Raw genomic sequence first — 20,000 nt, forward strand, 5'->3', positions numbered from 1 at the left:
CAGATCTTTCATATGAAACAATGCTTGATACACACTTAATAAGCTACAGCAGGAGACTTTGTAGGAAGCTTTCCCAGCACAAAGCATGATGTAGTTTATACCCAACAGCCATTATCTGCACATTTTCATTTTTTTTTTATTGCTCCTACATGGTAAATCTCACTAAATGATGGCGCCAGGCTCTGGTGCATTGATCAGGCTTGTACAGATTTTTCAGGTGCTTATTAAACATGCGTGTCTGACAAAGTTGGAAGGGAACAAAATGTATCTTTAAATTGACCACTTCAGAGATTCAAACTACAGCCAGAAAGGAAGTCGCGCTGTGCGAGTGCTGCTATGAGACATGAAAACGCGACACGGTTGCTTTATTAAAATGGTATTGGTTTATTGCATTTTGTGCTGACAAATCTATAAAATGGAACGGGTATGCCAGAAGCAAGATATAAGCATTTTAAATGTAAGATAAAACTACCTTTTTTTTTTTTAATGTACCATGAAACACAATAGAGAAGAATACATTTTTTTTTATTATAGAATATTTAACTTACACTGACACAAATGAAACACCTCCACACTAACTGTATTTGATTTATTTACATGTAGCCCCCTCCCGCCCCCAGCAGGTACAAGTGCACATGAATACACATACACTCCCACAGAACTAAAAGGAACACTACAGCGTCACTATGGGACTAGGTACAGTACCAAGGAAAAATACTGAAAGGTTCCGAGTGAAAATAAAATTCCGAGCTTGGACGAAGGTGTGTCTTTGAGTGTATGCTGTATATAATTCTTATAATCCATAACAACGCAAGCATTCATATGATTACTTCCCACAGCTCCGGTGAATTAAAAACAACCACGGATCGGGAGACACTGGTTAGTAATTCAAGCGCTGCCTTATCCAATAATGGGAAAATACGCAAAGGGTTAGTTCCAAATAATATCAAATCAAGCAAATAATAATAATCCGTTCATCTAAGGAGAACCTTTATCCAAAGCATACAAAATACATGCCCCCCCCCCTTTTTTTTTTTTTTTACATTTTGCCCAGTTTACATCCTACTACATATATTAGTAGTATTAGAGCGACTATTATTTTTTAAGCCTATATGCTGTAAGTTTTGCTTTAGAACAAAATAAACCTCACAACATGACCACATTAAGGGTCAGGTTGTGAGAGTGGCAAATGTACATGCCACATTCACGCACTGAACAGAAGCAGACATGTCTGATTATAATAAGTGACAGCCGAGGGTTGTACTCTTAATTCACTGGAGCCGATGTGCACGCACACACACTCAGTTCACTGACAGTGTATACTTTGGTCATCACTTTTCTCTGCTGATATTATTTGACACTTTTCCACCAAGAAAACAAATGAACCTTTAACTATAATACTCATTCTGAATACAATGATTGGCCACTTCTAAGGAAAGAGAAAATTCATACTAGTTGAAAAAAAAGTTCCTGATATGAAGAAAAACACTTTTATACCACAAACACTCAATATATTGTTAGTACACCTTGTTAAGGGTAATTGCATGCATGCACTGAGATACACAACATTACTGGAGCGCGGCTCTGCTTGAACTTGCATCGACGGCCGATGCGCATCGCTTCTGCTCATCTGAATCCCAGAACTAGTGTGAAATCATAAAGTACAGCTGTTGTTTCAGCAGCAGGCACATACAGTACATATCAGACCTCTGTGACCTCTGCACAGGGAGGGGGGGTTCGATCTTAGCTACACTCTGGGCATCCGCTCTGAAAAAAGGGAGATTTTGGTTTGGATATTGTCTCTGTTGGGTGTTTTTGACAGGACAGCCTCCTCAACCCGGTAACAGATGTGTTGTCAGAGCCCTTGGTATCCATTTAAGGATGGAGACTTGGTAATGATCGCCAGCAACTTTGTCTCATGCTACAGGTGTGCGGGCGAAGGATCTGATCGGAGCTGCGGATCAGTTTCGGGTGCTGGTTTCTGAGCCGACCATCACGCGTCGTCCAAGCAGAGCCGTAGCCAGAAATTGGAAGCGCGAGTTTTATATTCTTTGATAGATTTTTTTCTGATTTATACTGCAGTCACATTTATAATACAGAGCTGAGGGTTGGATCTAGTGGCTGGGATGAGGGAGGCCGGTGAGTTGGAGGCAGATGGTTGTGAGATGGAGGAAAAGACCGAGTGAAGCAGTGTAAATCTAACAGCGTCTTCTTCAGCGGGAGAAAAGGAAGGATGTGACACATGCAAGCAAATGAAACATAGAAATGATGAGAACAGATCGGAGGGCAGGTCTCTGGATTGTTGCAGTTCAAAACTGCTGGAGTTTAATCATGTTTGAGTCTGGGCCGTCACAGCTGGCTGTAATGCACCTGTGCGCCACCACAGGTCGTCGCTGGGGCCAGGGTCCGTACAGGGCCTCCCCCAACCAAACTCCTGCAGACTGATCACAGACCACCCCCTCAATGTAAAGTGCTTTGCTGTCTCAGCCACAATTTCAGATTATCTCTGGGAATATTCATCACTTATAAGACCTGTCGAGACATTCTGATGAAAACAAAAATGACTGCAAATGTGTTGATCACATGGAAAACCAAACACCCCCCCCCCCAAAAAAAACCAAAAAAACAGTGAAACATAAAAGTGTGAGAACAATATTGCACAGAATCTTACAAAACTCCAAGACTTTGTCCACAGTGATAGAACAGTGTACAACAAAAGACAACACAAGGTTACAGTGTTTCTGACTTGAAGTGATTACTTATGTACAAAGGTGAAAATGACCATTTTTTAAGGCCCATTCATCCCCAAACTTAAAATCCTCTATTTACGTTACATAAGTCTACAGAGCGAAATTGTAAATATAACAAGTAACAACATAGTGGACTTTTTTTTTTTTTTTAAATCTTTGCGAAAAAACAAAACAAAAAAACAAAAAAAACAAAAAAAAAACAAAAAAACATGTTTCCAGGTCTTAGTGACTGAGTGGCTGACACTTTGGAATTCTCAGACCCGGGCGAGAACGTTTGTCCATGGCAGGCCTTTTTTTTCGCGCCACTCCGCACCTCAAACATGAAAACCATCACTATAGAAACCACTGGAACAAATATTGCCACATAATACCATGCAAACAGCAATTATAAAACATTTAGAATCCAATAAATAAATTCATTTCCAATAAACCTCTCCGATAAACATCAGATCTCCTCTTTTGACTCGATTTTAAAGGCTCAGTTGAAGCAGGCGACGTTGTGAGAGACCATCCCCAATAAAAAATAGCCTTATTGTTCGAAAAAGCAAGATTTTCCTCACTTGGCACGTTCAAAGGTAGTTACAATAGAAAAGATTTCCAACAATTGCGGGGTTTTTTTTTTGTTTGTTTTGTTTTTTCCCGCAGACACATCCGAACTATTTGGTGGTTCACTTTACATTTTGAAAAGTAACACGCTCACATTAATAATCTGGCATCTTTAAATTGGTTTGCTTGATTTACGGGATTAAAGATGGTGATAATAAATCCATATCATTCTAAAGAGAATAAAAGAAAGGGGGAGGGGTTCTCCCTCGTTTATATTGCACCAAAATATTCCGAATCTAAGAAAAGATAAAGCCAACCATTTGACAACCACCGCTGATATGTATGTCTATACTCTTTGTTTTCGATCTTTAATGTTGCTTTAGTTATTATTTACAGTACAAATAAATCTATTGATACTAGCAGCATTCACAACATATGCTTTGACATTCAAGCAACACTAAAAACATTGAATTTTTTTTAAATAGACCTAGAAACTAATCTGTTTTGCCTCCCTATATTAGATATATATATATGTATATTGTATATATAGGTATCTGTTTATATTTATATTTCTACTACAAGTGCAAATGACCAAAAAACTGTTTCTTCATGAAAAGAAACCAAAGGAAAGTAAAGTGACAACTGTCCTTGATCAGAGTGAGATGATTCTGAGCTTTTTCCCCCTTTAAGACTTACGAAATCTTACATATACAAAATATATGTGTAAAAAAATAAATAACATGATCACATGAGTCTGGATTTCAACTATTGCACAATCCTTCCAAAGATGTACTTTTTTTCTTTTTTTTTTTTGAAAACCTAAAGATGATTTGCTCACAAAGTCATTTAGTCAGGGAGGCTGTGTGGCTCAAATCTCGGATCCATCTATAGGATAGAAAAGCTCACCGGAGCGAGTCTACTGCATAGAGTTCGGTCTTTATGGATGCCAGTTTCCTAGCTACAGACGCCGGTTCCGTTTAGACTAAACACCCCGTGATAAACCATCGGCCAAATAGTGCGAAACCTTCATTTTCTAAATTTGACATCGTTTTCCTTCTTTTTTCCCTTCTGAATCATCTCCAGGGCGATTAGGGCTTCATGTATAGACGCCTCAGCGTTGCTTTTTTCTCTCCGACTAAACCTATAAAATCATTTGCTCTTTGCAAAATCCTTGGATATGGCACATGTAATGTAATGTTTAAATTAGGCAGGATGTCTTTATAGATTATATACTGATCATGTGTGTGTGACAATCAAAACGACATACTATTTAATCAATATGTGGTACTTCTGGCTATAAACATTTAAACATATTTCTTCTCTAGATGAAAAAATAACTTTTTTTAAAAGTGAATGTAAATGTTACTTGTTGCACAGTGGCGGACAGTGCAGGTGCCGTGCTCGCTGAGGTTACAGTGATGTTTACCTTCGTGCCATCCCATAAACAAATAAGTATATTTTTTAAAGGAGAGGGGAGGGGGGCTTCCTCTCTGCGAGAAGGACGTCACGGAAAGATGACACTCACAAGCAATGACGCCTCAGAGTTGCATTATATACAGAGATTGGGGGGGTGGGGGGGTTGGGGTGGTGCTGGCAATGATGATATGTGTGTGCGTGTGTGTGTTGGGGGGGGGTCGTACTATCTCGACATCAGCTGTTACGCCAGCCTTCAGCTAGGAGACGCACTATTCACAGTATAATGACGTGTAATCTCGACACCCTAAGCTAGCCTCGCATCTATTTATTTGTTGGGGTTGTTTATTTATGTATTGACACTATCAGTGGCTTCAGAGATAAACAGCCACCAAAGACTTGAGCAGAAAGGAAGAATAGGTAAAATAGAACAGAACAGCCGAAAGGAAAAATGTTCACAGAGATCATCAGGGAGTGCTCGAAGGAGTGATCTAGGTGTTTATGCGCCCGTTGTTGCTCTCCGTCAGGTGTCGAAGTTTCACAGTTTGTACTCACGGTGGCTGGTTCTCGCCATCAGAAGTCTTTTTCTTGCCCCCCCCCCCCTTTCCGTCCTGAAAGACGGATCACGTTGGAGAAGCTGGGGGAGGTGTCCGTTTTGTGACAAGGGAGCTAAAAGGTTGAGCTGATCTCAGCCGGCTCTCGTTCTTACCGGGCAGAAGCTGCAGATGTGCCACACTTGGGCCAAAGTAAAGAGCAAAGACGAACACAGACAACTTACATGCAGGTGCGCTCACCCCTCAGCTAACGGCCCTCCGCCAAAAAACGGTCTTCCTGATGCCGATTCTTGAGTGACATATTGAGATTATCGTAGTGGACTTGAGTAGATTGAGGGCCGTGATCAGAAGGACACAGGCGCCGGTATCAAGCGATGCTGTTGGTTGGGTGTGAGGGGACGATCAAACACGCGAGTGGGAAGGACAAACACAAGGTCGGCGTGATTTTAAAGCAGCACTGACATGACAGGGTGGGGGTGGTTACAGATGACAAAGGAAAAGGGTGGTTTGTAGGGAAGAGGTGTCGGCCATGGAAACTGCTCTTTCAGGAATAGATGGTGATGACCTCACGGCCGCCTCCACGGACCAGGAGGACCCGGTTGAGTCCCTCACTGAGGACTTCCAGGAATTCCATGTCTTGGAGAGGTGAGTTAAAGAGACTAAAGGGGGCATATTAAACATATAATGTGTAACTGATGTCAGATAATAAGTTGTAAAGAAATCAGTAAATGTTTGTGTGGTGGAAAAGGTGCCCTCCTGGGATTTTGAACTGCAACTTTATCCTCAAAAAAACATAAATGCGCAAAAAAAGACCTCAGTTTTAGGGATTCAACAGTTAAATAGATGAATGATAACATTCAACATATGTATACTTATCTTAATATAACTATATGTGATAAAGAAGCATAGCACTGAATATCAATACTTTATGGCACTAACTTTCCAATTCTAGCATGTAGCAGTTAGCTGGGCATTATTATCTGCAACATAATCAAAAGTATCAAGAGTATTAAATCAAGTTATCATATTAGTACTAATACAATTTTAATATAGGACCATTGTCAGATGTTCTTATGATAGAACCTGCCTTGAAACCAATGCATTGACATTATCATTTAATTCAACTTCAAAAAATACAAAAAAACACCCCAAAACTATGTCTAAACTGTGTTGTTTTCCTGAAGTGGAAGTATTGTGGAAGCTCAAGAGCTCAAACTTAATGTGGGTGTAACAAGGACCTCGTAAAGGTTGGTAAATGTAAAGTAACAACATCTCTAATCTCTATAAATTTGACATTCGATAGGAAGGATACAGTTCTCGTCACCTGTCCGGTTCTTTGGTGGTCCGGGCATGTTGAGCAGCACTAGCTTGGCCTCTGAGGACTTTTTGAGGATGACTTCATTCAGTCGCAATGCAGTGTGCATACGCCGCACATTTGACTGGTTCCTGAGTGAAAACAGAGGAACGACAAACGCGGTCAGAACGATTCAGGTGTGGGTGGAGCTCAGATGCGGTCCGTGGCGGCGCTTGTTGAGGTGAGGGATGCCCATTCACACACAATGTCCCCCCCCCCCCCCCCCCCCCCCCCATCTGCTCATGTGTTCCACTTGTATGAGATGTGAATGACGAAAAGTTTAAAGGAACTTCTATACTTACAGGTTCTCCCACTCTCTGCAGCATGGCAAGAAGAGAAACATGGTTATCAGCACTAAACTAAGAGCTTCCCTTTGTTAAGCGACCCTTCATTCGAACGTTTAACAGCCGCCCAACTGACGACTGAGAAGGTTCGGGGTGTAATCCATTTTTAAAACAGCTTCAGTGGGTATTTGGGAGCACTCACGGCTTCATATTGAAGATGTCTTTGATTCCCTCCGGTGTGGCTGCACCAGGTGGCTTGGCTGGCTCTCCGTCGCACTTCTCCGTCCAGGTCATCTGGACCTGCTCTCCGGGGCTCTGGGCCCCCTCTCCAGGGGTCAGCGGGGTGGCTGGTGTGGCGGGGCTGGCTGGGGTGGTGTTGTCACGGATGAGCTGAACCTGCGCAGTGGGCGACACAGGGGAAGAGGCCAACTTTGACTATGGGACGAGAGGAGAATGCGGACCCACACGTGTGTTTCCATGGGAGGTTGAACAGAATCACGGTTGAGGTGGGAATATACGGAGGCAGGTAAAGTTACAGAGAGGCACAGAGTTCAATAGACAAGGTGGAGTGAGGATGAAGATGTTTGGAATTGAACATGTTTGGTAACAGCGGTGGGGAAAAAGTAAGAAGAAACAAAAAAGCATAAGAAAGTCCAGTCAATATAGAGAGACCACATGAGTGGCACCTTTTAAAATAAAGTGGAGAAAAAGAAAACATGACATGTCACACACCTGATCTTGCATTGGGTTTTAGTTCTCATTTAACTTTTGGACACAAAACAAAGTCTCTCAAAACGTGAACCTGCTCTACCTCCTCCTCCGGCTTTTCCTCCTTGGCAGCTGCTGGTGGGTCCTCAGTGACGCTCAGCTGGGTGGTCACGGCAGATGGGTTCTTGCGTCGAATAGAACCGCGGGATGAATCTGTGATACTCTGGATCTGTGCAGATGCAGAGGAAACGTAGGAAGGACTCAGCTCGCAGGACGTTGTTTAATAACGAACCCAGTAAGTCTGCTTCTTTGGTTCGAGGCACTCGTTATGAGAAAGAAGGACGTCATTTTAGTAGCTGTTAGCAAAATTGTGTGTGAGCAACAAAGTGGGTCACAATGGAATTTTATGCTAGACATTCACACACTGTAAGCTGTAGCTGGAATCTGAAACCACTTTCTCTTTTTATGTGTCTCCCTGAACTGCATCACTGCTGTTAAATGACAAATAATTATATTATAAGTATATATATATATACAAATAAGTAAACAGTGAATATTTCATTCATCCTTCAATGAGTGATGGATGAATTCTCCAGGAGTTTCCTCCTGGAGAAAATCCACAGAAAAGCAGAAAGAACTCGAAAACTCCACGAGAAGCTGTGATCTGCCGTGATTTGACGTGATCAAATGGCAGCTTCTTGCTATGATATGACCGTGCTACCCATTGAAATAACATGCTGAACAAAAAAAGTGGAATGAATTTGCAAAGGTCAACACACACATTGAAAACAGGAAAGGTCCAAGAATGGATCCCTGGGGTACCTCATATGTCTACTGGGCAGTATTGAAATGAATAACACCATTATAAGATTGGTGATGAAACACTTCAGTTAAAAGACATAAGTTATCAAATCTCCAAGTTGCAGAGAAAAGTTTTCTAAAATTTAAGGAATAACACAGTTGGCGTTAAACCGTTGCTGCTAGCACCTGTTTTTTTTAAAGCTGAATTAAACTGTGTGAAGGGGATATCAATGCCTTTTTCTTATTATTGTTCAGATCTTTCCAAATGGCAGAAGGCTACTGGTGGTTCTACCATGCATGTGCTTTACGTCCAGAGGGGCTCATGTGTCACGTTGAGTTGAGCCTGAAAGATCATGTCACATTTGATGGGCTCTTTTGAACATAAAAAATCTTTGACAACCGACATACTTCTCTCTCGCGCTCAGTCTTGGTCAGGTTGATCTGTTTAAGCATCTGCGATCGCTGCTCCATCACGAGGGTCTTCTCGTAGGTGTAGGCAGAGATGTCACCATCATGCTGAGGGGAGGAAAGAGTTCATATTTGCGTGGGTTTCTGGCGCCGTCCACACTTAAATCCAATTTGCTGCCTGAAGAGTTACCATTTCTACGACTTCCACCATGGCGTCGATGCGGAGGTGGTAGAGGAACATTGTCAGGTCCTTCTTCATCTGGATGCTGTTGTCGTCCATCTGGGCCACGGTGAAGATGCGCATCTTGCACTTCCTCCAAACCTGCGAGGCACAAACAGCAACACACGTCCACCATGGTTACATCACCTACAAGGTTCATCCTCCTGACCTACAAATGACCTGAGTTGCATCAGCGAAATGCTAAAGTAAGGAAAATGATTGCCCAGTTAGCGTGCGTGAGGTCCCTCATTTCAGCTTTACTTATTGGGCCTGATCTACTAAGACATCTGCTAATTAGGAAAATGTCAAGTTGATGTCAAGTTGCTGTTCTTTTGCAGAACAACAACAATAAAAAATAGTCTGCACCCCACAATTACAGGCTATCATCCACTGAGGTGTGAGCAGTGTCCAATACTAAGGCTTGAGTGCTCCGGTGGTACACCATTCCTGCGCACACCAAACAGCTGGTGAGGGCCATGTTTGACCTTGTCAACCACTCCTGTTCCTCTTGGGAAGCCAGCAACCGCATAAAAACGTGTTTGGTTTTATCCAGTGCTTCCTGTACGGATGGAACTTTGATGTACCAGCCCATTTAAACCTACAAGCAGCTCCAAGATGGCATGGCTGGTTAGCTGAGTTGTCTCAATAATTTTTCCTTCTGTCACTTCAAATATACTGACTCAAACAAGAAATGTCTGTTCTCAGCATCTGCTTTCACTGTTCCCGTGTCTCCTCCTGGTAAAAATGACTCCAATCACAATAACTGCAAAATTCTTCCAGATTTACTAGATCGTAATGCGTGTGCTAAAACCCCACATTCATTAAGGCTAAGGTGCTAAATGGTGAGCGCGGGTTGCTTTGCTCACTGCAAAGATGCAGTCCTCAGTGCACACCATTAGTAGATCTTTGCACATGTTTTAGTGCACGTAAACCTTGACTAAACATTGTGTACATGTGAATGTACCTTGTGTTGGCGCAGGAGGAAGGGCAGGAGCATCAGCATGCCTCCATCGTGGACAATCCACCACACATCAATGTGACCCTCGGTGAAGCGCTCGCCGTTGGATGGGAAGGCTGAGATGTTCTTTGGGACGAGCAGGGCCAGGTGAGCTGCGGTGGTTTCTCTCACCAGCTCTGAGTGCAGAGAGAGGTGGAGTTAGAGGCAGTGCGAGGGAGCCGCACGTCTCAGGATGGTCTTTGAGAGCCACCCACCAACAAAGTTCCTCCAAGTCTGGTGCTCGTCTCCCTGCTTCCAGTTGCGAGGCCAGGACACCAGGACGGCGTTATGTTTCAGGCCTCCTAGACCACTGGCCTGGAGGAGGTGGGAGGTGGCATCACGCAGGTTGGAGGACACAGTCACTTGACTGAAGCCCTTCACCTTCTCTGTCTCCATCAGTTTTCGCAGTGCCTAGAAAGGAGATTAAATGAAGAAACTTTTGCATCTGTTGATCAATTCCAAATCAATTCAACCAAACTGAGCAGGGAGAAAAATTGACAAAAATTGACAGTAATCATCAGAGTCATATCTAATAAACTATTAGAAATAAACCACTGATGTGGTCCTGAGGCAGAAGAGTTTCTATGATACTCCACTGTTTACCGCCAGGGGGAGCTCAAGCTTTTTTGTGCAAATTGGATGTTTATTCACAATAAGTTGAGCCATCTACTAAACACACTCATTATGACTCTACACAAGAAATAAAATTATAAACTGCATTTAGTAACTGTATTTGTAATACATTAATGACAACAGCAAGATATATGACAAGATTTTGAATTCAAATGTTTATTACCAATTTTACACTGCTTATAGGAAACAATGGTGCACCAGTTTCTCTCCAGTGCTTTGAAAAAGATTTCACCCATCAAAGAATAGAACCGGTAAGTGCTTCTCCACCTGCTCTGCACGCTGGGTCTGCTCGTAGTTGTCCAGGTAGGTTCCCTCTAGAGCTGTTCCCACAATGGTCAGGCCTTTGCCGGCCTTCAGCTGGCTGGTCAGAGAAAGCAGACGGGGCTGCTCCACATTCTGTTCCCCGTCTGTGCTGACCAGAACGAGGAGCTGAGGCCTGCAGACGAGGAGAACGTAAAATTAAAAGAAAATAAACAAAAAAACGGTCCTCATTGGGGGGAATGTGGCAGAAAAAGGTGCAAGAAAGCCTGAGGTGTTAATACAAATCAACACTTATTGTTATTTGACAGCTGCTATGAGGAGAATCACATTAACTGGCCAAACATTTGCAAACATGTTGTTAGTATAAATGTTAAGTTGAATTAAATAGGGGCAGATTAAGACAGTTGGTGACTTTCTCATACCGCCAGTTCTTTGTGTGCGGGGGTCCCTCCTCGAGCCGCATGAGAGCGTAGCGAGCAGCGCTCAGAGACAGCCCTCGGATGCCGTCTCCCCACTCCTTCTCCGCACTGTGACGATAACAAAGTGCTAGTCAGGTTTTTCCTAAGGAAACGAAGGACGAGCTCAACGCTCAGTCACTAATCCGCGTTCACCTCACAGGCTGACCTGCGACTGTGGGATAGACCTCACAGGGAAATGACAAGTTAGTGCCATGTCACTGGGAATAGGTTGCGTTTTTATGCACAGTGTGTCTCTACATGATCAGCATATGGATTACCTGTTCTTTAAAAAACGAGCCAGTGTGGTCCGAGGGTCCTAGGGTTTTTACATCTACACTGTAGAGCTGTGTGTCACTGTGTCAAACTCAATTGCACCGGGGGCAAAACTCAAAGCACACTTTAGGTTGCGGGCCGAACAGGATAAACATTTCTTGAACACACAACAAAGTTTTTTGAACATGGACAGGAATAAAAACAGACAGGAGTATTATTCCACAATAAATAAACTTACACTTTATATAACTTAAAATACTTTCCCCTATATAAATATGTTTCTTGTCAAAATGATAAAAGTTACAATATTTCTACAATATTTCTACTCTCCACAAAAACATTCCTGTCAAAATCATACAAATTCAAAATATGAGCATGGTCCAAAACCCCCAGAAAATATAAATACAATTTTGCCATCACCCAAAAACCCCGATCAGAGGGTATATTTCATTATATATTTTTGCCAACATCTTCTTTTGGTCTGGACACAAGACGTCACACACCTTCAGCATACAGTTCTTCAGAAATTCACCCTCAGTAAATGGCCAGCCTGATTTGGCGAACTCTTCTGCCACTTCTCTTCACTTTGAGTAAAGAGAAGAGTGTTTTCACTCTTGTGAAATGCGTCTGCTGAAATGTCAGATTCTTCTTTAACTCTTCTACTTCCTGTAGTTTCTACTCTGCATTATGCTTTTCAGCTTGTCCTGATGTTTTCTCTCGGAGTGCCTTCTTTGATTAAATTCCTTAATTACAGCCACATTAGCTCCACAAATAAGACATGATGCTACAATAGGTTTGCAAATGTTAACATACGCCGACTTGAATGAAGTGGGAATGTTCCCAGGTACGTAACCTATGATTAGGTAAGGCAGCTGTTGTGCTGCACTATGGGATCTGTAGTTTATGTGTTATCAACGCTTCATATCGCCAGGCCATTAATAACAATAACAGATCAAGGCCGGATGTAAAGATTGGGCCGGCTGTAATTGTATTATGGGCTGGATATGGCCCGCGGGCCTTGAGTTTGGCACATATGCTCTACAGGGTTAGAAAGGGTTCTGGACCAGCAAGATTAGGTTCTGGATGGGTCCCCACATATTCGATCAAGCATAGGAGCAGATTTAAGCCTCCAGTCAACCTAATGTTCGGGATACTGTACTGGGGGGACACAGGAGAACATGCAGACGGACCCTGAGAGGCTCTGTCAGTCATCCTGAAACTAGACAGCTTTCTGAGGTAGAATAAGGACGGACGAAGAGCCTTAGCATGGGGGATCCATATCCGTGGATGCCTCATGCATGTTCGCCAGCAAATTCCTGAAGTCAGACCTTCACAGCGAGACACCTACATCATCAGCCACCTTATTTATGGGATCTATCACTTCCCTTTGTTCAGGCTACCTTTCAAAGCTCCATGTTTCATACTGTCATTCTCCTTTCAGTCATACAGTTAACAGCTGCCATCATCACCACCGCATTCTCTGGCGCCCCGGGGGATTGAACGCATCTGCCTTCAGCTGATGCTCACAGCACATGTCCTTCAATCATAAAGTCTCTTGGTGGGAACAAGATCCTGACAAGATTTAATTTTCACATATCGGCTGGTGTAATAGACATTATCTGTAATTATTCACTCAGCTCTCTTGATCCCCCGGTAAAAATGATTTAAAAAACGATGGTGACAATTGAGAAGACATCGGCCATAAATACAACGAAATATTCATCCCAAGCTTTTGGAATTTATTTTTTGATGATCTCAAAAGACACAAAAAAATGAGTACTGCCCTTATCTGTTCCACAAATACAACACAAGAGGCACGACATCGGTGTGAACAAAATTAATGAGATGTAGAAAAAGTGTGCAGTCACATTAGTTTGTTGTTTTTGCATAGTTCTGGGTCTGGAGGTTTTACTCTTGGCTGGAAGCAGCTGTGTGTGTGTGAGTGTGTGTGGGTGTATGTGTGTGTGTGATATGTCTGGAACCATCTGAATATTGCTGCCATAATACTACAGATGGTCGTGTATGTAGCATAAATGTGAAAGGATTGCTAAGAAATAAGCTCTAACAAGGCTGACCTGCACACACACACACACACACACACACACACACACACGCACACACACACACACACACACACCTGCAAAAACCAAAAATCAACCAGCGAATCCTATCTCTTCTGGGGTCGCGCTCCACTTACCCAGCAAACTCGATATACTTGTAGATAGAGCCAGCGATCACCATGGCAACAATGGCGTAGTACCAGGAGCAGAGGAACATGAGTGTGAGACACAAACTCATCCCCAGGAAGGACAGAGTCCTGAGGAGACAGACAGATGCAAACATTGAGACCCCGGTCTGATTCCAGTGTTCCACTGACACTTCCCTCCCATCAACAGACCAGTGGTAGAACTTAAAACGGGGTCTCCAGTTTGGCGTCCTCAGCAGAGTCTGAAGGGCGCAGGCCAGGTTCACAAACATGTAGCACATCAGGAAAAACCTGCAGGATGCACACCAGCAGAAACCCAATTTAAGCCGCGACACAGTCGAGAGACTTCAGACTAAACGCAGCCGCAGGAGAGTGTTATCGTAATATCCGTCACATTTACTGGTATTAAAGCCAGAGCAGGAGAGTGGTCTGCCCTTTTGTGTGACGAGCTAAATCCTGAGACCATAATATCTGGCATTTGCACCATTTTATGAGGAGTCACGGGGGTTAGCTGGCTGCTCTGAAACGCTGCGTGTTAAGGAATGGCTGTAAATTAGAGTTTGCTTCGGTCCTCACATGGAGAGGATGGGAGCGACCGCATCCAGGGATGCAATGAGGATGCCGCTCTCGCAGATGCAAGCTGTCAGCAGGAGAGACCATGTGGGCTCGCCATTGGCCTTTCCATGGCCAAAGATCTGCAGAAACAGCATGTGTGTTTAAAACTGCCGCATTAGCAATTCCTGCTAGTAAAAAAAATGCAAAGCTTTAAAGTGGAAGATTAAATATTAATTAGGCCAAGACTTGATATTGCAGATGCACAGTGTGAGTAAATGCAACAGACCCGAAGGGCCGGCACGATGCCGTCCTTGGCGATGGCCTGGAGGAGACGCGGAGCTCCCGTCAAACTCTGCAGTCCGGCGCCGCAGGTGGAGAAAAAGGAGCCAATCACGATCACCCACGGCGACGGCCAAGCTAACGTGCCAATCACCAAGTTCCCATGAACCCCTTCACCGAACCTTAAGGGGACAAGGAAAGGTGGAAGGTTGACCTTCAGCGCTACTGAAACCCGCTTTTCCCACCAAAGATATCAAGCAGTTGTCCGGAGATGTTAATAAGCAGCAGTGGTACTTACTTGTCCCTTAGCACCACGCCTTCGATGCAGGCACCAAACAGAAAGACACTCGACATGTCTGAACAGCCAGGCATAAGGACGGCAACGGCGTCTCAAAGAAATGTGTCGGGGTGTCAAAACAGTGGTCAGGTTTTGTTTTAATGGCCAACATGAGGAATGACAGGGCTTCACAAAATTTTCACTTTGAAGCGTTGTCTAATGATCTCACAAAGCAATCTGCTGTGATCGCCTAGAAGAGGACATCAATCGGATTTGCTGAGGATCATATCTCTGAGATCAGTGACATTGTAACTAATACACTTCAGCTTTATTAACTTGACTGCAATGGTAGCCTGCTGATACAATTAGACACCTTAATCACATTTGTTTAGACCCCAAGCTGATTACTCCGAGATGCACACAAGACATTCAAGATGGCCGACTCGGAGTGGGGGACCTGTAATTACATCTACCTCAAAATACACTGGCGGGCACGTGTAATCACATAATTAAGGGTATTAAAGAAAAAAAAACTTCAGTTTAAGATTAAAGATTAGCTTCATTTGTACGTTTGTTATTTTATATTTACAAATCAAGGAAGACAGCTGTGTAGCGTGACTCAACGTTGGCTGCTGTTGAATGTCACCTCCATTGCTCCTTTTTGAAATCATGGGGGACCAATGAAGGCATGGCCTCAATTCCAGTGATGTTGGGAATATATTTTTAGAGGATTCTGGAAAAATAAATCACCTCTACATCAAGCATTATACAATTCCACAGGTTATTTGCTTTAAAAATGGCCTTTTGTCATGTCCCAGCTAGCAACTCAGTTTGCAATTGTTTCAATAATTTGGGACTCAGGATCAGTGGGGTCACAGATTTATGGGTTTTAAAATTCATAAGAAGCTCAATAAACAGGTGTTTTTAGAGCTCAAATTACGTAGAAAGCCAAAATAGATTTGGGACTGGTGTGCATTGTCTGCTGTGCTCCTACAGGGGGCAGTAAAGAAGGATACAAACAGTGGAGGTGGTGGTGATGGCTGCAATGGTTCCAATGGGAATTGACTTCTGGGCATCACGCAGATCTCCAGAGCGGTTGGATCCAGCCATGATCCCTGAACAGAAAGTCAGAGGCAGATGTTATCAAGGTCAATGTGATTTATCTACACACGCACGCTCACTCAACACACTGGGGGTTTGAGAGGCAGCAGAATATCAGTCAGTTTCGTTCATATATCTACACAAACTGTCACCGAAGAGGACAAAAAAATATATATATATATCAAAGTCCCCCCTGTCCAAATGTGTTTTTACCCGTCACAGAGGGAAAGTAGATTCCAACCAGCAACGTAAAGAAGCTGGTGATGTCAGCCAACACAAAGCGGTTTGCATTGGTCAGAGGGTCGTCCTGCTCTTCCACAGAAGCCATATCTGTTTTGGCAATCAGGTCTCCCTTCTCATAGTAGGTCCCGAACAAGTTCTCTGTGATGGGTGAGAAAGAACAGTTGGATTTCACCCCTACATCAACTACAACCAATATGGCTGCAGGAAACTAAGATCACGAAGCGATCCGAGCCCAAGATGGGCAATTGCGCCAATTAAAATACGAAATGGAGTTATTTTTAATTATTGTGCCGTTTGCAAAGGAGAGCAGGCTGACAGAACACTGCAATTTTGGGAGCAAACTGAAAAAATGTGGAAAAAGAAAACCCCAAGCATCGTCATCTTGTCTACTGTAACTAATCTTATGGAAAAACAACATCCAGGGAATTGCTGCTGTCGCTTATCTTAAGACACAAAACAGCCAATTTGTAGGCGTTGAAATAAATTCAAGTGTCCATTTCATTCTGTTATCAACAGCACACTGGAACATTAGAATGTTTCGGGATTTCAAACAATGATTGATGAAAGCTATGATTCAAAGCTCTTCCTTAAATGGAAAATTACAGCCTGATTTCCCTGGCTGAGAGAAGATGCTCGGTTGTGTGTGCACAGACTCAAGTGTCAGAGAGCAAAGCACGCACAAAATCCAAATATCCCCTCAAATTAAATTCTGTAGCCACTGTCCCCCTGTCCAACCAACAAAACCACATCGTGTCCCAGAGCGTGAGCCGACCTGCCAGGATTCCGCTGGTGACCCCTGGTATGCCCTGGATCTCCGTCACGTTGTTGTCCGTAAAGTATTTGTCGCAGGTAGCGTTGAGGAGAGACGAATCGCAGAACATGCTCCAAAGCTGAGTGGTGACTGTCCCGTTAGCCGTTTCCATGGTCTTGGAGCAGACATCGAATGTCTTCCACACCAGGGTGCGGTTCCCTAGGACACACACGCTGAAAACACGCAAAGAAGAAAAAATCATTAAAAACATCACAAATTAGCTTTTTTCAGCTAATGGCCGTGGCTGACGGCGCTTACGGGAACACTGGAGGATCGACAGCGGTCTTGATGACACCGGCGTAGACGGCCAGGATGGAGAGAATGACACAGGCCAGAAAAACCAGGGCCAGCTTGTTGACATATTTGACGCCGACAAACACCACCGTGGCCATAGAGGTCAGCAGGATGGTCCCGTACACGCGCATGTTGTTCAGCAGGGCGGCCTCCGCCTCGGCCCCCTCCAGGCCCTCCAGAGGAAAGATGGCCGCTTTGGGCACTATGTAGATCTGAAGCAGAGACGTTACAGGATGTTATTTGTTTGCGCAGCTGAGCTTTTGCTCATAAAGGTTTGAGCACCAGTCTCGCTGCAGCTCGAGGGCATTTAGGTGCTAGTTGTTCAGGGATGTTACTCATCCACTATCACTCCTCACTTCCGTGCCTGCCTGGGGAGCTAAACTGGCAGATTTCAGGTCATAACTCTTCTCCTCGTCTTGCTCTGCTGTCATTACTGCTAAATTAAATAAGTCCACTCTGGGTAAGAAAACAACAATAGGTGTGAGGTGGGGGGGGGGGGGGGGGCATAATGTAATAAAAGAGAGATGAGAAAAACACGAGTTGAGTGAGGAGGACAAGTCTGAACGGTCCTCTGCTGGAGCCTGAATGCAGCCCACATGATTCTGCCTTTCTCCGTTAATTCCTTAGCGACTCAGGCAAAGAGGGACTGTGTGACTCCAAAATTAACTGTCAGTATTATACTTTTACTATGAGCAAGTCTTAGAATAGAATAAGCACCATATATATATATATACATATATGGTACACATATATAAACAACAAAACCTTTAATTAGCCTGTCAGTATCTGTCATCAGTTTTGGATGAATCATGATAAGACTGTTACGTAAGCATCGGGATTTCTCTCTCTTTTTTTAGCCATTTTCACTCCTAGCAGTTTTATCAGAACACAGTGGTGGGAAAAAAAGGATTTGAGAAGAACACGCAGAGAGTCATAGCACATCGCAGTCATTTGGCCGGAGAAGCCGATCGGTTGCTTAGAACGGCGTATCACTGGGCAAACAAATCTCCTGCTTCACTGTGAACTCCACATGCTTCCTAAAATAGCACCACCAGTTTATGTTCTTGGCTTGGGCGGAAGGATGAAACATATTCAAATGAGCCTTCCCCAGATCTGCTCCTCACAATTCTGCAGGGATTGTTATTTTACAATGGAAACTAAGCCAGCTCTGACCCAGAAGGCAGTATTAACCTCCAGGAATGATCAAACTCTGTATGGAGGCATCCAGGAGGAGAAGAAAGGGAGAATTAACATCACACACACTGGCAAGGTGGACTGCAGCAATGATGAGGACTGTTTCAATAAAGTTACTCCACCAATGGCTCACTATAATATAATCTTCGTCTAATCACCCACCCGTCAATGCAACAAGCAAGAGCTGTAGGTGAAGAGTGAAGAGTGGGACCACATGCAGAGGAGGAGGAACAGAAGAAGGAAGAGGAACATAAAAGAACTCTGAGTTGACCTAAAACTGATCAGGATTTATAATATGAGAAGTGCAACGTTCCAAAAGTGTCAACTGAGAACAATTAGCATTAGCTAATCTGGCACACAATGCACAATTATCACTGAGCAGAGCTGTAAAGTTAAGTTTTCTTTTGTGGTAAGGATGGACATGAGACATGCTAACCAGGCACAAAAGATGAGAGCTATCATCAGTGTCGTTTTAAGTGTGAAATCAGAGAAATCTTGAAATGAGAAATCTTCTGGAATATTTATTTATTAATATTTATTTTCTGGAAGCTTTAACTTGCTTTCCTGAGTGTAGGAGGGAGTCTGCCCTGTCTGCTAATGTATCTCCAGACCATAACATGAACGCACGCTACAAACGAAATTTCGAAAGGGGAAAATTTAATATTATAGGCATGTGCAATATTGGATGTGCCGCAATGTTACTGAGCCATGTGTGCAGCGACCAAATCCCTTCAGGGGACAAGAGTGTGGTATTGCGGGGCTTCTGAAATATATGTGTGTATATATATATAAAATATGTTTTCCAGACAGATTTAGTAAGAAGAATAGTTTCATACCACTGACACATGTGTAAACATGTGACTTTGCAGGACTGGAAGCTGCTATTTGATTGGTTGCATCAGTTTGGCTGTTGTGAAGAATGTAAATGACGTCTACTGCTGCATGAGCTTTAGTCTGTAGCAGCTGTTATGGAAATGGATCGACAGTGGCAGTTAGAGCATTAGAAAAGGGTAGAGATGTTTCTCACCAGCAGGAGCTCTATAGCCCCTAGGATGTACATGGCCCCAGCGTACGTGGTCCCCAAATAGAAACAGATCCCAACAGCACCACCAAACTCCGGGCCCAGGGAGCGGGAGATCATGTAGTAGGAGCCTCCAGCTGCAAAGTTAGCAGAGTGTGTATTAACCAAACCCCCCAATAAGCAGTAAATATGATTGGTTAAATAGCCAGTTAGCACAGCAGCTATCTAATGTCAGACATGTGAACGCAAGAGCTGCTTAATCCATTTGAAAACCATTGAGAGTCGACCTATTGACCGACTGGCTGACCTGTTGTCACTCTCACTGGCCGATGAATGACGTGATCATTCTAAAACGGGGG

At 43.5% G+C, this 20,000-nt stretch overlaps 1 protein-coding gene across 3 annotated transcripts in view; it reads right to left on the reverse strand.

The window, feature by feature from the left end:
• Positions 1 to 574: 574 nt before the first annotated feature.
• Positions 575 to 20,000, reverse strand: part of slc12a5a (solute carrier family 12 member 5a) — a 105,943-nt gene continuing 86,517 nt past the window's right edge. For 2 of the 3 annotated variants that reach the window (XM_029825949.1, XM_029825950.1), the window contains exons 6-26: positions 19,648 to 19,778; positions 17,391 to 17,638; positions 17,094 to 17,305; positions 16,292 to 16,459; positions 15,994 to 16,092; positions 14,999 to 15,056; positions 14,708 to 14,882; positions 14,443 to 14,561; positions 14,059 to 14,157; positions 13,858 to 13,977; positions 11,352 to 11,456; positions 10,936 to 11,104; positions 10,251 to 10,446; positions 10,003 to 10,172; positions 9,009 to 9,140; positions 8,819 to 8,926; positions 7,713 to 7,838; positions 7,104 to 7,336; positions 6,920 to 6,934; positions 6,576 to 6,709; positions 575 to 5,899 (exon numbers count right to left, since the gene is read on the reverse strand). In XM_029825949.1, coding sequence (XP_029681809.1) covers positions 5,808 to 5,899; positions 6,576 to 6,709; positions 6,920 to 6,934; positions 7,104 to 7,336; positions 7,713 to 7,838; positions 8,819 to 8,926; positions 9,009 to 9,140; positions 10,003 to 10,172; positions 10,251 to 10,446; positions 10,936 to 11,104; positions 11,352 to 11,456; positions 13,858 to 13,977; positions 14,059 to 14,157; positions 14,443 to 14,561; positions 14,708 to 14,882; positions 14,999 to 15,056; positions 15,994 to 16,092; positions 16,292 to 16,459; positions 17,094 to 17,305; positions 17,391 to 17,638; positions 19,648 to 19,778 — 2,909 coding nt within the window. In that variant the 3' untranslated portion in view covers positions 575 to 5,807. The remainder of the gene's footprint in view (positions 5,900 to 6,575; positions 6,710 to 6,919; positions 6,935 to 7,103; positions 7,337 to 7,712; positions 7,839 to 8,818; positions 8,927 to 9,008; positions 9,141 to 10,002; positions 10,173 to 10,250; positions 10,447 to 10,935; positions 11,105 to 11,351; positions 11,457 to 13,857; positions 13,978 to 14,058; positions 14,158 to 14,442; positions 14,562 to 14,707; positions 14,883 to 14,998; positions 15,057 to 15,993; positions 16,093 to 16,291; positions 16,460 to 17,093; positions 17,306 to 17,390; positions 17,639 to 19,647; positions 19,779 to 20,000) is intronic. The other variant, XM_003973120.2, reaches the window with a different exon arrangement.

Source organism: Takifugu rubripes, chromosome 19 (assembly GCF_901000725.2).
Source record: "Takifugu rubripes chromosome 19, fTakRub1.2, whole genome shotgun sequence".
Classification (NCBI taxonomy): Eukaryota; Metazoa; Chordata; class Actinopteri; order Tetraodontiformes; family Tetraodontidae; genus Takifugu; species Takifugu rubripes.